We start from the raw sequence: 19,431 nt of genomic DNA, 5'->3' as shown, positions 1-19,431 counted from the left end.
CGGACTGGCACCATTGCCCAGGCTATGGCCACCCAGCTGCGTCCATGTTTCAGCTGGTAGTCTTTTGTTATCATATGACTCGGGAAGGCGTGAAGTAGGAACTTGTGAGGACCAGGGCTAGGTATTCCGCTCCTTTCAGGTTGTCAACTTACCATTTTGTAGCCCAAAGGCCTACTTGCAATGATCGATTCTCTGCATCGACTTTCTCCTTGTATCCCCTCGGCCATGTAAAGACATTCGCACGTATTTTCAGCACACAGTTCGATAAAAGAAGCTCAAGTTATCAACGAAAGAGAAAGTCGACGAAGATAATCGATTAATGTTATACTTAGGACCTAATGCAATGTTCAGTTTGAATATTATCTGACATTTGTTCAATGTAGTGCTGTAACAGGTTGTATTGGGTATGAAAATTAACAGCAAACGCACCGAGATATGTTAATCCAAGTGAGTTATTAACAAAAGAGAGAATCGATCATCGTGGTTACGCCCTTATACATGCTCACTGTTGAATTTGTAATCTGTGATAGATATGGAAATCACTTTTTCCCCCTTCACAGAAACGCCCCGCGTTCTTATGCCAAATGATGCATGTGCGTCTACAACACGCAAACAAAATCTTTAAAAAAGATGTGCCGAGAACCTCACCGAGAACTTATTGGAACTAATCGAGATATTCCCGATCAACTACGAAATGTTGCATAACATTGGTGCAAAATTCTGCACTCCGTTTTTTTGTGTGTGTACTGAAGTTGAATCGCTATGAAAACCTTATTTCTGATCAATCTCATTACCACATAATAATTTCAAGAGCACAAATATCAGCTCTCACTAAACTTATAACAAAGAAACTGGAACTGCACGTTTGCTGCAGTGCAGAACACAAGGAGTTTCAATTTCATGAGTGATGTCACAACCGTCCAAAATTTGTGTTCTAGAAATCTTGAAGTGATAGGGAATATCAGCCATCATGAAAGCCATGCTCATATCTGATTGTAATTTAGGAACCAAATGTAATAGACTATGTATTCGCATTTTTATGAGGTCCTGAATTTAAACAAGTTTTACTAAGTAGGAAATCCAAAATATGTACATAGGACCAAAATCATAGGTTACTTCTACTGTATTTTAATTCAATATCTAGTAAAATGCACGATAATTTCACTACACAGCATAACGTAGTCTACGTCAACCATGCGGTCGTGTCTTGTACACAACCTCACAAATTTTTTTGATGGCTTGGAGTAGCACTTTTATGATTTAATAATGGTTCATATATACGTAGACAAGCATTGCCTTAACAGCCTAGAGTGACTTTGTTGAGAATTCTAGGTCTTCATTGTAAACCTTGTAAACCTGGATCAATGGAGAAAGGTAGCATAATAAGGAGATGGAGAGAAATATTACTTTTAGGCTGATCTCGTGGGAATAATAGGATGCGGGGGGTAACTAGGCCTTAAATATGTAGAATAAATCTCCCATATTGTTTATTTATCAACCAATGCAAATAGTAATCAAATCTTCGATCGTATGTTTGCTAACAAGTGAATTTTTGGGAAGAAAGATAATTCAATAAGTAATGATAGGATGAGGCTGGCCAGGAACTTGTTGATTGTTTATAGTGGGAGCAGGGCTGGTAGCGAGTCACTTTTCAGTGACTTGGTCACTTTTTTCAAGCCAGTCACTAAAAAGTCTCTTTTTTTAAGATCAAATCACTAAAGTCACTTTTTCTTGTAATCAGTCACTATTTTCAACTTTTTTAGCTTGAATTTATTTCAAGATTGATCATTCTTCTTGAACTGCACTGTGTAGGATCTGATAGTCCAATCGATGTCTACATTTTGTTCTAATTTTCGAACAATTCGAAGAAGTTTTGTGACGTTTAATCGTCTTTGCTACAGGGTGTCTACTTATTTTTATAAATAAAATTATCTGAGTGTTTCAGGTTTTCCCAGAACTTTAACGGATAAATTCCAGGCTTATAATAAGAAAGCAATTTTTTAAATGCTTTAAAAATATGCCTTTTTTGGTAGATTAAAAACAACAGCAATTAACCCAAACGTTTTTAAGACATTGCAATCAGTTTTAAAGAAACAGCTTAACAATGAAACCCATTGAATGTTGAAGTTTAAAACTTACATAATTTCTCACTTTAATACAGTAAAAAAAAAAAACTTTGAGTAAGTCCAACATCTAAAAAATATTCAATATCTTGAAGTTTCGTATTCCATGTACAAGTTCAAGATATTGCCATTTTCAAAGTGCCAGAATTAAGTTCCCATGCTTCCGTCCTACAAACTGCAGGTACATAAGGTAAGTTAAAACGCTGAAAATATGGGGAACATACTTGAATTTTTAAAAACCTCAAATCGAATCTTTTAGCATCCGAAAATTTTCAGCAACTTTTATGAATTACAGAGAACTTCACAGGTGTCAAGCGAACTTCAGAGACGTTAAAAAGTTAATTGAAGTCTTCGCATAACTTCAGAATTTAACGGAAGCTTAAACATTTTCAGGACAGTTCAACAAGCTCCATGAGAACAGCAAAAAAAAAAAACTTAAGGAAAGTTTTGAGAATTTCAGAAAAGAAAACCTCAGAGCAGTTCCGTTAACATTAGAGAAGTCACATAAATTTTAAAGAAGTTTCGAAAACTTCAGCGTATTGTTAAACCTTGAGAGGAGATCCATGGTCGTTAGAAAAATTCAGGAAAATTTAGGAAGCCCTATAAAGTTCAGGGAAGTTTAAAACATTTGATGAGAAGTATTGTAAGCACCAGGTCAGTTTCTCAAACTACAAAAGAATTTCCAGGCAGTTTCATTAAATTCAGGAAAAATTTGGGAACTTTTAAGTAGACCAAGTCTGAAGACCTCAGAATAGTCCATTCCATACTCAACGGAGATTTTCATTGAAACTATCCTCCGAATTAAATTTTCTTGTGGTTTCCTCGGAATTACCTAGAAATTCTCCACAATACGAAACCCTTTGGAAAGATTCTTCGAATATTCTTTGAATTAATTTCAGATTTCCTTTTGAATCTCACTCCTTTCCTTGGAATTCTACTCACATTGAAAGTCTCCTATGAATTCATTGGCATTTTTTATCACAAATTCCTTAGATTTCTACTCATAATTTATTTGCAAACTCTCCTGAATTTATTTTCCAAATTCCTATGAGGATGTTTTTTTTTTGTTATTATTAGATTGAATTGTAATCCTTGTTTTAGCATTTTCAAAAAAATCCATGTACTTATGCTCCGGATTCGTTTTCTCCAACAAACTTTATGAAATTATCTTCAGGATCCCCTTGGAATTTTCATCTGAAGTTCACAGGAGTTGTGCTCCTCAGACATTCTTAAGGGTTTTCATAAAAATTTACTTTTAATTAAATTTAGAGTTTCTTGAAATGCTACTCAAAACTATCAGGCTTCACAGGAAATCGAAAATTCATCAGAACTACCTTGAAAGCAGATAGCATTTGATGTTTTTCTGAAAGAATTTTTCCCAGAACTCCCTTGGAATGAGGTCCTTAGAAATTATAACAAAATTCCACGAGCCTCTAAAACTGTGCATGGAATTTGACTCCAGACTCTTGAACATTTCTTGAAGTATTATAGCTTTTAAGACCAAAACTAGTTCTAATTTGAAATTTGTAGAAAATATGCATGTTCCAAAACCAAAAAAAAAAGTAACATTGCAAGCCTCTGATTTTTTTTTAAATTTAATTGTTACTGAAGATTAATACAAGGTCTACAAAGTTCAAAGTGTTAATAAAAATATCGAGAAAATTTAAATGCTAGTATTTTAAAATTCATTATTTTTTTTTTAAATATCCTTAACAAGAAAATTGTTCAATTCTCTGAGACTTTCAGGTATTTTTTAGAAAAAAAAATAAAATTTCCTAAGGATACTCGATTTTCCAGGTTTTTGCAGTAATAGTAGACACCCGGACTAATACCGTGGGTTTGACCATAAACTTTCTAAATAAAAATTAAAATTACGACTACTTTTCTTCTCTTAGGTCACTTGTTAGTCACTATTTTTACAATTATAAGTCACTATTTGGTCACTTATTTCTTCAACATGGTCACTAAAATCACTATTTTTGACAGCAGTGATTGCTACCAGCCCTGTGGGAGTAAGGATATTTATGCAATTGGCTGTATCTGGTAGGGGGATATTGTAACTTCTCACTGGTATTAGCTTATTAACCATCAACAGCAGAAACTATATGAATTATCGCGTATCTCTGTTGTTCATTACATACCAAACAAAAACTTGATCATATTTTGTCGTGGAGTGTTGAGATGCTCGATGACCCCAGAGGAATAGTTTTTGCTTACTGAGCAGAAAATCATGGGTTTAATCCCAAGCTCTCTCACAACAGAATAAACCACCATCGCTGGGTTTCGTGATCATAAAGTGCCGTAATAACCAAAAGTTGAAATGTTTAAATCGTTATCACATTGGAACTATTTCTTACCTCTCAATATACCATAAACTTTGAAATGCACCAACACTAAATCTAATCTACGAAACATACCGTAACAACGCTAACGATATGAAAGCATCATTATATAATTCTAAAATTTGATTCAAAGCAGAGCAGAACTTTCAATAATGAATTCATATATAATTAAACAACTCATTCAAATTTCAAATTATTTCCAGCTTACACATTCCATATAATTTTCTAGCATCGTAGTCAACTCAATCCAAAAAAATTCCAACCACCCACTTCACTCTCATCATTATCCCTTCCCATGGCGATCATGTAGCCTGCATGTGGCGAGTCAGCCATTACCGCTCCTTTACTGTCGGCCTTGGATTGACTTGCGCTCTTACTGCCCCACCCTGCGTTGCAAAATGAAAAATGAAAATGAATCAAGGCAAAAAAAAATATGATGGGATTAAAAACAAGTGTTTCATATGTGAAATGCAGGGAACCGGAAAAAATGCTGGAAAAACCCGGAAAAAATCTGGAAAACTATACCTCGTTCTCTCTTCAAATACAATAAGATTGCAAGAACCTTGGATCCAAAACAAATTTGAGCATATTTTAGAATGAATTCTAGCGATAACACCAAGGTTTTTCAGAGAATATGTTCTGGGGAGCTTTAGGAAAATATCTAAGAGCGTTTTTACTGGAACTCCCAAGAGTGAAGAGGATTCCTGTATTCGTGAAAAAAACCAAGGGAAGCGAATGTTGAGGGTACAATTGCTAAACAATTCTGCGAAGGGAAATTCCGAGCATAATTCCAAGCGCATTTTGAATGGAATTTCTAGAGGATTTCAATGGGAAATCCATGCAATTTCCCGAAGAATTTAGAGGGAACACCAAGATCATTCTGAGCAAAATTTGAAGACAATTTTCGGCGGGAGAATGTGCCCCAAATAGATCAATTTTTGGTCGAGATTCTGAGATGAATTCCATGAGAGCTCTGACTTGAATGCCATATAATATTAAATGAGAAATTTATGCAATTTGTTACTTCACTGCAAGCGAATTCTTAGGAAACTTTCAAAGTGAGCAATTCCAAGGGAAGGAATAAAATTCAAAGAGTATTCTTAAATGAATTCATTGAAAATTCTGAGAAAAATTCCAAAGAATTTCTTACTGAGGAGCGTTTCAAGGTTATTTCGAGAAGAATTGCGTGGAAATTGAATCGCGAGGATGATTCGAGCGAATTTCAACCAACTTCTTTCTTCTTCTTCGCATTTAAAGCTTATTGCTTGTCGCATATTAGCTTATTGCGTGCTCTCAACTTAGTGTTCTAGATGCACTTCCACAGTTATTAATTGAGAGCTTTCAATGCCTGCACTATTTTTGCATTAGTATAATTGTGTGGCAAGTACAATCATACTTCTATGCCCAGGGAAGTCGAGAAATTTTCCAAACCGAAAAATTCCTAGACCGGACCGGGAATCGAACCCAGCCACCTCCAGCATGGTCTTGCTTTGTAGCTGCGCCTTTACTGACTGAGCTAAGGGAGGCCCCGAATTGCAATCATGTTCCGGTGATATAGTTTTTAGATAATTCAAAGGAGAGTTCCAAGTAGATTTCTTGAAAAATTCTATAGGAAATTGTGGAAAATACAAAGTGAATTCCGTGGATAACTCCAAGGGAATTTTCCGGAGAAATTTCCCGGAAAATCATATTCAATACTGCATACATTGTTAATAATTTGAAGAGCATTGCAGATTGAATTCAAAGAATTCTGCAGATTATTTTCAAGAGTATTATGGAGCAAATTATAAGAAAATTCTAGAAAGAGGTCTAAGATGAACTCTGACGGTATTCTGCGATGATTCAAGCAAATTCATTTACACAAGAAATCCTGTAGAGATTTTCAAGGGTATCAGGATGATTCCAACATAAATTTTTTTTTTCAAGATATTGGACAAACAAAAAGAATTAAGATCCAGAGTTTAAAAACAAATTTTGAGATTTCTTGTTTAGCGAATTTTATGGTCCTGGATTAAGAAAAGTCTTCAAGACTCAGCTAAAGTATTCGGACACCGTCAGGGCCATAGTGATACATCCAGAAATGAACAGAACCTTTGATATCTTGATAAATTAAATTTCATGAACAGTTGGCGCCGGTGGTGTAGTGGTAAGCGTGACTGATTTCTCACCCCAATTGGTCTGGGTTCAATCCCAGCCGAGGTCGGTGGGATTTTTCTGAGGCATAAAAATCTTTGGTCACGTCTTCCTTCGGAAGGGAAGTAAAGCCGTTGGTCCCGGCCCATGTGTGTTTGAATGGGTGCGATATCCTACGCAGGTGTGGAAGCTGCCTTCCTGCACATTCGATTTTCGTCCATGGATGGCAATCGATGTCCGTCGGTGATTGGCACTAGATTGTTGAACAGAGACCGACGTAATAAAGGAAAGAAGTAAATTTCATAAACTGGCAGCCCTATTGCGTGTTTGGTGTATATTGGCTTAAATTAACTACTCATAAAGTTCATAAATGGATCCTTGAACCATTTTTCAAATTCATATGAATAAATAAGGCCAAATATTCCGGTAAATGGAGGATTTCGGGATTATTCTTGAAATAACAGACGGTCATAGAAAAAAAATATTTTGTTTATTCTATAAGTCGATAATTCTATAACTCGATGGTCCCTTCAATATCGAGCTATGGAGAGTTGACTGTATTTAAATTTCACCTTAAGAGCACTCATTGGATCTGGAAGAAGATAGAATTTATTTGTTTACAATGCAATGGTAATGGAAGAGCGTTAGAAAATTCTCTTATGCAGATTTTATTTTTAAAAAAATCAAGTTTCGTAGCTGGTTACTCATGGAGTAATCACGAGTAACCACCATGATAAGCCTGTATGCAAAACCTCTCCTTTGCAAGTCCTTTCCATCTATGACCACTTGAGGATGCCTAACATTCGACTAGTTCCGTCAGCGAATTCCGTTTTGTGACATTATGTCGTTTGTTTAAGAAGTTCATCTTTTCGCCTAACCTTGAACCCGTACTAGTGTCACAAATAGGTGTTAATTCCAGTGTACCCACTGCAGTGCCAACACAGTAAGTTGTAAAATTTATCGCAAATTACAGATTTCCTGAGAAACTCTATAAGCGGCAGCTTTTGTGTGCCTAGAAGCGTCAGAACAAATCCATCGAAAAGGGAAATCCAATTCACACAGATTTAGCAGCAATTGAGCGACGTTAGGGAAACGTAAATATTTGACCACTCTATCCGATTCGACGCGCTGACGACGACCACCAGCAATGCCTGTTTGTGTCGTCATCGAAATTGAATGCTATTTGGTGACAAATTCACAACTTACCACGCGGAAGAGCCATCCCAGGTGTTCCAAGCGAAACCGGTTTAGTCCGATTTGAATGTCTCCCAGAATGTCATCCACGTCCGCGTTCGAAAAGTCAAGAAGATGTGTTTCGTTTGAGCAATAAATGTTCTCCACCGCAGCAACCGAGATTAACATTATGCTGTCTTGTTCTATTTTTTTCTGCAGGAAATCAACCGTGCCACCAACCACCAAGAGCTGAAAAAGATCGCCGTATACTACTTCGACGGGCAAGGAAAAGCGATCCGACCGATGGTAGCCATGCTGATGGCCAAGGCCCTAAACTATCACATGCACAACGAGACCAGGTTGGTTTTGGATTTTCCTTTCTCTTTTTTTTCAGTGTGTGAAGTGCGATTCCTTTGTTTCTCTAGAATTATACGGAACGTAGGTGTGCGTAGATTATTTTCTGAGGATAAAAACGCACTTTTGTCCGATCATTTAGACTTCTGAGGATTTATTGATTATGATTTTAAAGTGATTTGCGCCCGGTGGGTAGGCAATCGAAATGTCGGTACCTTTCCTGTGTACGTCACTGTGCAGCTACAATTTATTACCGGTTATCAACACTTTTCTGATCACGGTGATTACGACCCCACACGGGACGGGACGATCCCCTGGATGAGGACAAAGAAAACTACCTGTAAGGACGGGGCTATTGTGATTTCACCTTGAACCCTTGATGATGCTGGGAATTTCCCACCCGACGTGCGTTCCGTCCGCTAGTTGCATGGTTCGAAACTAGTTCTGAAACTAGTTGGAATTTTCCTTGTATCGGCTGTCGTTTGCAATTATGCGAGTGAGTGACCCGAGCTTCTTGCGCATCTGATCACCTGCGTTGGTACCGGTTGAAGGACACCGAGGATCGTTGACGTCAGCTGGAGGATTGTTCTTTTCTGTGCATCTGATCACAACACCCGAGAGCACGGAGAGGGGCTTGCCATCTTTTGTGCTTGGGACGGGAAAGTGGCCTGCTTCGCAGGGCGGGAAGCCGGGAAATGGAGGGTTGACGTCAATGCCAAGGCAACCGAAGCCAGTTCGAACCGGTTGCTTGATTTGCGTCTGGGTTCGATTTCGGGAACTGCGATTAGAGGAAGTGTTTAAGAAGATTTAAGAACACGTTTCGGGCAAACGATTTACTCGTTGGTATTATTGGAAATTTAGCAGATGGCTTTTGACATTTTCGAGATGCTGTGATTAATACGACTGACGTCAAACGTGGACGAGTTGGGGTTGCGTCAGTCGTGTAGGTTGGATTTTGAAAATTTGTTTTGAGGAAATATAAACTAAATGTCTGCGCTACATGACCTTGCGCTGGATGCTTGTTGTTTTCCGCATTCTTTGTTTACGGTTTGAATTAGTGGGATTTGCATTAGAAAGGAGTGACTGTGATCAACATGCAAATCAGTTGTAGTCACTCGTGGAACGCGTGGGTCAGCAAATCCCGATGACCAGTTAACAGGCTACTGACGGTTTAAACGGAATCAATAACAGACATCGCAAGTAACATTGCAAACTTTATAGAGGTTTTATAGCATTCTACAAGTCGAAAACATGGTCTACAGAACCCTCATAAAACCAAAATTGTTACTTGGGATTGATCGGAATCTTACGCAGGTAAATTCTACTGATGTTGAAAAGTTCTTGAATTCTGAAGCGACCTAGAAACTTTCGATTCGTTTGATAGGGGTTTGTAACTAGTATTCGACCCAACTCCTACTAGGCATAGAATTTAGTGAATTTTGTTGCAACAATTAATTAATGGCTCCGTAAAGCTAGCGCGATTGAACTTTTCAAATAAACGAACTAGATAAATAAAAGGGTTTTTAACGACCCAGAAGTAGGAGGATTTGTTTGTGAAACAAGCGAAAAAATCCTTCAAGACAAGTCACTCATGAAAATCATTGTATATTCCGAAGGACCATCAAAGAATGGCTGGAAGACAAGTCTTGAAAACTACGTAACTCAGACTCGAGGTAATTTATTTATTTATTGAGTCTTCGATGATTTCGCACAACCTATTTTTGAAACAGGGCCTAGTAATATTAAAATCGAAGTCGTCACAAACAGCATTAAAAGCTCTAAGGCAGGAACTTAGCGGATTATTAAACCCATAACTAGTCCTGTGACTAGTTATTCAATTATATAATCGAAAATAAATCCAGAAGACTTAAAAAGTCTGCGGATGTCGATATGATGTTGATTTCGGAAGTCTCCTCGGGAACTTCAAGCCTTTGCAAAGAGGTATGTGATAAGCTGATAATTTCCAAAGTCCAAAGAATCTCCAGGAAAATTTCAAAAAATCTTCTAAGGCTTATCCAGTAGAACTTGGGGGGAAGTTCCACGAAAATCGCTATTTTGGAGGAATCTCAATGAATTCGTCGAAGGCAGGTCTAGAGACCTACGGCTGTGGATTCCGTAGAAAAAATCCAGTTGATCCAGAAGAACCGATAAATCTAACGTAGTCAAGTGGCTATTAGGATCAATCCAAGACTTGAAATTCTAAAGTTTCATGATGGGAACTTTCATGTCGTTGGATAAGGGTTCAAAGGACATTTTGGTATATCTAAAAAAAATGAGTTTCTTGGAAACTCCAGAGGAATTTCAAGTCGAAAAACAGTCAACTTCATAGACAATCTCAGGGAATCATGACAAGCCGAATGATCTCCTAATCAACAATCCCGATGACCTAGAGAACGGATCTAGAGCACTGAACCAACTGACTATTCCGGAGAACTGTCCACAGGACTCCAAAAGCAAGTTCTGTGGACTTCGAAATGTTCTTAAATTCTGAAGCCTCCTCGGGGCTTTCAAGCCGTTGGAAAAGGATCCAGAAGAGTCAGAGGAAGCCTCCAAGGAATGCTCAAAGAGCAAGTCTAGAGGTTGACAATCTCTGGGACTCTTTGCAAATCCCTGTTAACCCAGTAGAAAATTAAAAATTCATTAGACCTTGAAAGCACTTCCAGAGCACTCAACTGAAAAGAATCAATCCAGAAGACTTAGGAAGCTACAGAACTTCAAAGGGAAACTAGCTCATCTTGGTAGCAAGTCCGGATGATCTCGACACTACTGTTTAAAAGATCAGATAAGTTCTTCGAACATATCCAGATGTTGATCTATCTGATTAGGAAAATTTATTTTGTTTGGAATAGTTTTTGAAGACCTAAATTGGTCCTAAATAAAACATAATTATAAGTCCACGGGCTTGAAATGTCCGGAAGCTTGATGGTTCTGCAAGTTCGGGAAACTCCAAGTAATAAATCACACCTCTTGACGAAATGCTTCATGGGGAGTTTTTAGAGTGGGTTAACTAATTTCTTTAAAAATTCTCCCCAAGAACTGCCCATAATTTAAAGATAGAATATATTTTAGAGATAGACAGTTATTTCTCTCTTAAATTGCCGTGACATGCACAGTAACTATTTGTCATCATAATTTTTCAAACAGCTCATGATTTAAAGATGGAAATTTTATCCTGACCAGTTTATCCATTGTTGAACTTTTGTCGTTCTGAACGACCTCGTTGTTCTCTGTGCTTCTCCTCGGAAGCTCTCTGGATTTGTCGTCGGAAATTTTGTGAAGTTCTCATCTGATGCTCTCTGAATTGTTCGTCGGAGATTTTGCGAAGTTCCTCAGATGTTCTCAGAACTTCTCCTTGGAGCTTCTCTGCGTATGTTCGCTGAATTTCTTTCCGGAAGCCTTGAACTTCTCCTCGGAAGACCTTTGAACTTCTCGCCGGAGGTACTCTGAGCTACTACTCGGAATTTCTCTGAACCTCCCCTTGACAGCTCACTGAACTTCTCCTCTGATGTCCTCTGGACTTCTTGTCGGAAGTTCTGTGAACTTTCCCTCTGAAGTTTTGTGATCTTCTCCTCGGAAGTTCTCTGAACCTGTTCTCGTCGGACGTACTATGAACATCTTCTGAACACCAGAACCTCGCATTGAAATTTCAGAGAACTTAAAAAAAGTTCTGTGAGCTTCTTGGAGCTTCTCTTCAGAAAATCTCTGAACTTCTCGTCGGAAGTTCCCTGAACTTCTCAGCGGAAGATTTCTGAATTTCTCATCAGAAGTTCTCTGAACCGCTCGTCGGAAGTTCTCTGAACTTTTCGTCGAACTTCAGGCAACTTAGATGAAGTGCTGTGAACTTCAGGGAAGTTCGTTGAACCTTAGGGCTTTTTAAGAACTCTGAACGTCAGGGCAGTTCTGTAAACTTTTCGTGGGAAGCATTTGTTCGGAAATTAGGCGTTCTGGGAACTGTTCGTTGGATGTTCTGTGAACTTCCCTTTAAGATCAAATAATTTCGCCTGAAATTCAGAGACTTTTGCCTGAAGTTCAGAGAACCTTCTTTTAAGATCAGAGAACTTCCCTTGAAGTTATCAGATCATTCATAAACTACATAGGAACTCTTCAAAGCTCCTTCGGAGTAGTTCTGCGATCTTCAAGGAAGTATTGGAAACTATAAAGAATTTCAGCGCACTTCAGAGTTGTTTTATGATCTTCAGAGAAATTCTTCAAACGTCAAAAATGTCTGAGTGGTAAGCGTAATTGCCTCTCACCCTAAAAGGCAATCCCAGTCGGCGCCGCACATTGTGACGAAATCAAAAATAGTGGAACATGGCTATTTGCGACGAAACTATTGAGTGTAGCATTTTGATGTCTTTTAGAATGTTACTTCATTTTTTGATTACTTTAATTGAGAAGTGAACATTTTTGATTAAGGGGGGTATGCACTAAGAAAAAAAATAACTTTTTTTATGTCTTGTTGAAATTGATGAGCATCTATGGAAACATTGTAGATGAAGTAATTTTAAGGAACTTTTTCGAAGACGTCCATTTTCTATCTCTCAAGTGGACGGATGAAATTATAGGGTGAAAATGGAGTACTAACGCTAGTACCCCCTTAAAAACCTTTTTTACCATAACTTTTTAGTTTGAATTTTAAAATTCCGGCCTACCTGTCGAACCGTTCAAGAGGCATAGCGAGAGGGAGCGCAAATTTCCGGATGTTCCCAAACGTACTCTGAAAATGCCATTCGTGACGACCGCGACCTGTGGTACCAGGCGGTTAACGAAGAGCTCAAGTCCATGACAACTAACAATGTATGGAAGCTGATGACGTGCCCTGTATGTGAAGCCACTATGAATGAAGGGGGTGTTCCGGCTCATGGAGGACGAGACTGGACGACAAGTTTGATACAAGGTGCGACTGGGGCTTCCTTCAACGCACTAGAATCGACTTTGAAGATACATTCGCATCAGTGGCAAGACTATCTACAGTTCGCGTGGTGCTCGCTGTTGCTGTCCATCGTGGTTTTCGTGTCCATGAACATCAAGACAGCTTTCCTACACGGAGAACTAAAAGAAGATCCAGATATGAAGGTACCAGAAGGCGTGAAAGCGAAATCTGGCAGCGTATGTAAACTACAAAGGTCACTGTACGGTTTGAAACAAGCCCCACGGTGCTGGAACGAACGTTTCAACTCAACTGGGCTTTCATCGATTCAGACATGTCTCTTCACGTAAAGATGATGAAATCTTACCTTACCTTACCAATCAGGCTAAGGCCTTGTTGTCCTCTGCTGTCCAAAGAAGTCGTCTCCACTCTATTCGATCCATGGCCACAGTTCGCCAGCCTCGTAGTCTGCAGGTCACCTTCTACTTGGTCGATCCACCTTGCCCGCTGCGCGCCTCTTCTTGTTCCTGTTGGGTCGCCTTCTAGAACCATTTTCACTGGGTAGTCGTGCGGCATTCTTACGACGTGCCCAGCCCATCGTAGTCGCCCAATTTTTGCAATGTGGACGATGGCTGGTTCTCCCAGCAGCTGGTGCAATTCGTGGTTCATTCGCCTCCTCCACGTACCGTCATCCATCTGCACTCCACCGTAGATGGTACGCAACACCTTCCGTTCGAAAACACCAAGTCCTCCACGAGCATAGTCCAGGTCTTGTGGCCGTAAAGGACCACCGGTCTAATCAGCGTCTTGTAGACAGTCAACTTCGAGTGGTGGCGAATTTTTTTTCGATCGGAGCGTCCTCCGGAGTCCAAAGCAAGGTTGCAAAGACTCATTTCAGCTAAAACAATGTTTTTCTAAATTATGAAATAATTAGATGCCATGATCAAATTTTGAATTGGTAGGATACAAGAAGAGGTTGCAAAGAATGTGTTTGACATATTAAACCTGTTTATTTCACTTCATGAGAGTCACAATCAGCGATTTTTCACAAACTCACTCACTCACTCACTCACTCACTCAGCGATCAGCAAATCGCTGATTGTAACTCATAGAAAGCAAAATTTACAGGTTTTATGTTTCCAACGCATACTTTGTAACCTCTTCTTATAAGTTACAAGTAAAACATGCCATCATACAATCTTTTGGTTTTATTATTCCGAAAAACATTATTTTAGCTGAAATGAGTCTTTGCAACCTTGGTCCAAAGTAGGCACGACTCTCTGCCATAATGCGTCTTTGAATTTCTCTGCTGGTATCATTTTCGGCGGTCACCAGTGAGCCCAAATACACGAACTCATCGACCACCTCGATTTCGTCACCCTCAATCTGAACTCAGGGTGGGAGGCTAACATTGTCTTCCCTATAGCCTCTCTCTTTCTTTCATGTATTTTATCTTTGATGCGTTGATGGCAAGTCCAATCCGCCTAGCTTCAGCCTTCAGTCTGATGCACGTTTCCGCCAAAGTTCCGTGCCATAATGTCAATGTCATCGGCGAAGCCAAGGAGCTGGATGGACTTCCTGAATATTGTGCCACTCGTATCTATCCCAGCTCTTCTGATAACACCTTCTAACGCGATGTTGAACAGCAGACACGAAAGTCCATCACCTTGCCGTAACCCCCTTGGAGATACAAAGGGACTCCAGAGTGTCCCCGATACTCGAACAACGCACATCACTCGATCCATCGTCGCCTTGACCTATCGCATCAGTTTATCCTGATTTGAAATCGATGAACAAATGATGTGTGGGCACGTTGTATTCGCGGCATTTCTGCAGAACCTGCCGAATCGCGAAAATTTGGTCCGTGGCACCCATGAATCCCGCCTGGTATTACCCCACGAACTCTCTTGCATATGGTGACAGACGGCGGCATAGAATTTGGGAGAGTACCTTGTAGGCGGCGCTCAGCAGTGTGATCGCGCGGTAGTTGCAGCAATCCAGCTTGTCGCCCTTTTTGTAGATTGGGCATACGACACCTTCCATCCACTCCTCCGGTAATATCTCCTCCTCCCAAATCTTGGCAATTACCCAGTGCAGCGCTCTAGCCAGTGCTTCACCACCGTATTTTAATAGCTCACTTGGTAGTTGATCTACACCAGTTGCCTTGTTGTTCTTCAACCGACGGATCTCCTCCTCAACTTCTTGAAGATCAGGGGCCGGTAGCCTGTCGTCTTCTGCGCGTGCTCCAAGGTCTGTTTCTGCTGCTTCACCGTTGAGGTGCTCGTCATAGTACAGCTTCTACCTCTCAGATGATGTAATCTAGCTGGTGCTTTACGTGGATGATCTATTAATAGTTGGAAGAAACCTTAGAACAATTGAAGCACTGAAGCACCGCCTTTCCGATGAGTTCAGCATGACCGATTGCGGTGAAGCAAAGTTTTTCGACTCAACTACGACGGCGGAGAAAGGTGTACTGATGCTGTCCCAAGAAGTTATTGCCATCAAGATTCTGAAGAAGCTCGGAATGTTGGACTGCAATTCCACCAAAAGCCCAATGGAGGAAGGACTTCAGCTGAGCCGTGAGGGAGACCATACAACCAAGCCATATGGGGAGGTACTGGGTAGTTTGATGTATCAAATGCTATGTTGTTCGACCAGACTCGTGCTACCGAGTCAGCTATACGGGACGGTTTCAGTAAACACCAATGGAGAATCACTGGCAAACACTGAATATGCAGATACCTGAAGGGAACAAGCACCATGAGTCTACGCTTCAAGAGGAATGAAGATAGCAGACCACTTGTCGGATTCGTAGATGTGGACTGGGCAACTGATATAGAAGACCGCAAGTTAGTAACGGGTTTCCTGTTTAAGGTGTATGGAACAACGGTGTCTTGGGCCAGCCGCAAACAGTCAACTTTTTCTACGTCTTCAAGCGAAGCAGAATACTGCTGTTTCAGAAGCAGTTTGGTTAGCTGGAGTTCTAGAAGACCTCAACGCCAAGACATCAACGGATCCTGTCACACTGTACGAAGATAACCGAGGCTGCATAGGACTAGCCAAGAATGCTGAATCGACATCAGGGATCATGTGGCTGCTGGGACCCTCAAATTAAAACCAATCTCTACTTTGGATGTTTCACGGTTCCAATACATCAGAAGCAAGGTTGGAGTCACCGATTGAGAGGGGGTATTAGCGATCAAGTCATCGGTGCTTAACGAGGACCGTTCATCACAGCAACCAAAGTTTTTCTAATGTACTGGAGATATTAATTTTTGTGTTATTCTTAACTCAACATCCATTCTTCCCGCATAAACGCGAACCATAACTTGACCTTACCGAAAATGGTAAAAAATTGTTTATAATCCCTGCTAAACTTTAACTGAAATGGTTATGGAACTTTACATGAACGTTTGTGTGATAAAGCTTTGACCTTATGTATTAGGGTTTTTTGGAATTGAACCTTACAAATAATGGGTTGTTACCATTCCAAATTCTTATTTTGTCCATATATGTTCAGAAAAGGAATTAAATTAAAACCTTTTTATTTATGTTTTGAGAACTTTAATGGTAATGGTTATGGTAGTCAGTAAGATCAATGGATGGTTTTGTAACATCGATCAACTTTATGTGGAATAGATCGCGAATAGGTTGCCTGTAAATTAATGTAAAGTTGACCGACAATACAAAACCATCAATGGACCTTACTGATTACCATAACCATTACCATTAAAATTCTGAAACCATAAGTAAAAGGTTCTAATATAGTTTTCTTTCCAAAAGGTTAAATAAGGTTAAAAGATTCACACAAACGTTCATGTAAAGATCCATAACCATTGCAGTTAAAGTTTAGCAGGGATTATAAACAATTTTTAACCATTTTCGGTAAGGTCAAGATATGGTTCGCGTTTATGCGGGTTACCAGACGTTCAATAAACTAATTATAACATAAAACAGATCCGGTTATCGAGAAATACAGACTTCAATAATAGTATTTCATTTGACCTATTGATCCAAAAATCGGTCCAGTGGTTCAAAAGTTATGATTTAATTTTTTTAAAGAAAAATGATGATTTCTTGGATAGCCCTAACACGGAAAGGGCCACCCTAACGGCGAAATAAAATCATACGGGGATAATATTTTTGGATAACGAAACCAATTACCAATTCACTCTAACTTTTTTCAATTTGATTGCGGAATATTAGCAGTAGAAGTACTGTCCTAGTTTTAGGACGCTGGGCGAATGTGGGTTAAGACTAGTTTTAGCCTGACAATATTTGACGTCAATTTGGGTGAGTCGCGAGTTCATGCGATTTCCTAATGAGGGTCGCAATCAATCGTTTGAGAACCACTACTCGATTGAACTACACATCGTCTAAATGTAATCCGGAATCACGTTCCACAGCCACAGCAGTATCGATGCATTCTAAAAAATGTCCTTTTTCCTTCTCTCTTCCTCTTTCTCAAAAAAAATAAACAGCAATGTAGTGCACGCACAGCGACAGATCGCCATGATTTCGGAGATGATTCACACCGCCAGTCTGGTCCACGACGATGTCATCGATCAGTCCTTTGCGCGACGGGGTAAACCTAGTGTAAACGTCATATGGAATCATAAAAAGGTAAGTGCTGCTCTAGATCGCGCTATAGATCCACCTGCCCAGAGTTCACTAAACACACAGCCCTCGATGCTTTCGTAACCGCCGGACTTTGGTCAAGGTCTACGAACGTTTCTTCGATCGCATTCCAGCGACCGATGACGACGACGACGACTACGACGGCCACCAGGGAAGGAGTGGTGAGAGCCTGATCGAAGATCCGGTTTCTCGGAGTGGAGTAGGTACGTGTGTCACATTTGTGTCGTCGTCGGTCGGTTGGTGGGGTGGCGACAAAAGCAAAAGTCCAAGTGTAGAAATGTTAGTCACGCCCGCTACATACCAAGTCGTACTCACTGTCAGGTGAAAAGTTGATGCAGGTATTTGCGACGACGACGCTCTCGGATGAAACTTCTTTCGGTCAAGTCCTCTCCGCGCCGTGGAGGGTTTTCGGGTCATACCGTGTGTGTGTGTGTATGTATCTGTCTCTCTCTCTGCCACTGTCCCCGCAGTGGGACGAGGAAAGCAGCACTCTGATTTTGTCGCATTTTTTCCGAAAACAAAAAAAAATCTGGTTTGTTACACAACTTCTTATTTCATCGCGGCGCAATTTTCGATCCTAGCCCTGTTTGCCGTTGGTAGTGTTTGGCATTTCTTTTTCCAATGCCTACGTGTGCGTGCGGCAAAGTCGCAGGTTGCAGTGTAAAGGAGATGCTTTGTTTTAACTGAGCTCTTGACGGTTGAGTACGTGAGGCAACACGTGTGTGCTTGACTTGAGCAGCGGGGATTGATGTAATCGTAAGTAGACGCTGGGAGTTGCAAATTTTTTCCACCTCTAAATCTGCATGGCGCAGATAAAATCAAGGTCAGTTGATTGAGAGGGTGTGCTAAACGGCTTGGCAGCAACATTGAATTCATCCATCATCATCGCAGACGGGGATTTCCTGAATGTGTTGACCCCCTCGGATCGACGACAGACGCGGTAATTTAGTGATTCCCTAATTGGTCGTTTGACGTCTGCTCACCGCTGATGATTCGACGCGAGATTTACTTTCAAAACCTGCAAAGTGCTTGGAAAATTCGCCTTAAACTGGCGTTTATGGCTGTCCGTCCAAGCCGCAGAAAACATCACGAGCGCGCGCGCTGACCGCTCTAATGAGATGCACTTTGGCAAAAGTCAATGTCTTATTTTATACACAGCCAGATTAGCTAGCTTGTGTGCGGCTTGGCGGCTGTTGTTCGTGTCTTACCGGGCAGAAGTGGTCAGCGGCGGGGCGATGATGAAGGTTCGGGGTCAGATTGGTGCGGCTGCGAGCCGCAAGTGCATACTGTGATTGTTGAATGGTTCGGATCATGTGAGCAATTTTTCGGAGGTCTTGGCAATTGCTTTGAGACGGCTTTCTACAGCTGAGGTGGTGCGATTTGCTGTTAAAATTGAATCGGCATGGAAATTGGTCACCTGACACCAGCTTCTGGAAAATAGAGTAAAGGTGTGCTACCTGCTTCCATACAAGTATCCTTTTGGATATTTTCAATGTTCTGTTCAACGTTCTGGACATCGTTTACATGAAATTGACCACTTGTTTCCCGAAAGGTTTGGTCGAATGCCATTTTGCCGAATCGCTGTCCTGAACAGTGTTGGGAAAATATCAAAAAATCAAATCTCACCAAAGAACAAGATCACGCTTGATTTTCGTAGACAAAAATCAACAAGCAAACAACAGCAGTTGATATTGCAAGCTGTGATATCGCAGCTCAGAATATCAAGCTAACAAAACTCACCAGCTGCAAATCTCACCAAGCTGTGGTGAGATTGAGTTTCATGATTTCGTCTTTACAC

The 19,431-nt window shown here is 40.3% G+C and overlaps 1 protein-coding gene across 1 annotated transcript in view; it reads left to right on the top strand.

The window, feature by feature from the left end:
* Nucleotides 1-19,431, top strand: part of qless (decaprenyl diphosphate synthase subunit 1 qless) — a 236,724-nt gene that overhangs the window by 152,249 nt on the left and 65,044 nt on the right. Inside the window, exons 4-5 of the mRNA XM_065222150.1 lie at nt 7,991-8,130; nt 17,477-17,618. Of these exons, the coding sequence (XP_065078222.1) occupies nt 7,991-8,130; nt 17,477-17,618 (282 nt within the window). The remainder of the gene's footprint in view (nt 1-7,990; nt 8,131-17,476; nt 17,619-19,431) is intronic.

The sequence above is a fragment of the Ochlerotatus camptorhynchus genome, unplaced genomic scaffold (genome assembly GCF_037179485.1).
Source record: "Ochlerotatus camptorhynchus isolate MF236.1 unplaced genomic scaffold, CSIRO-AGI_Acam_v1.1 ptg000158l, whole genome shotgun sequence".
Lineage (NCBI taxonomy): Eukaryota > Metazoa > Arthropoda > Insecta > Diptera > Culicidae > Ochlerotatus > Ochlerotatus camptorhynchus.
The sequence above is the reverse complement of the archived record's forward strand: the minus strand, read 5'-3'. Positions and strand labels throughout refer to the sequence as shown.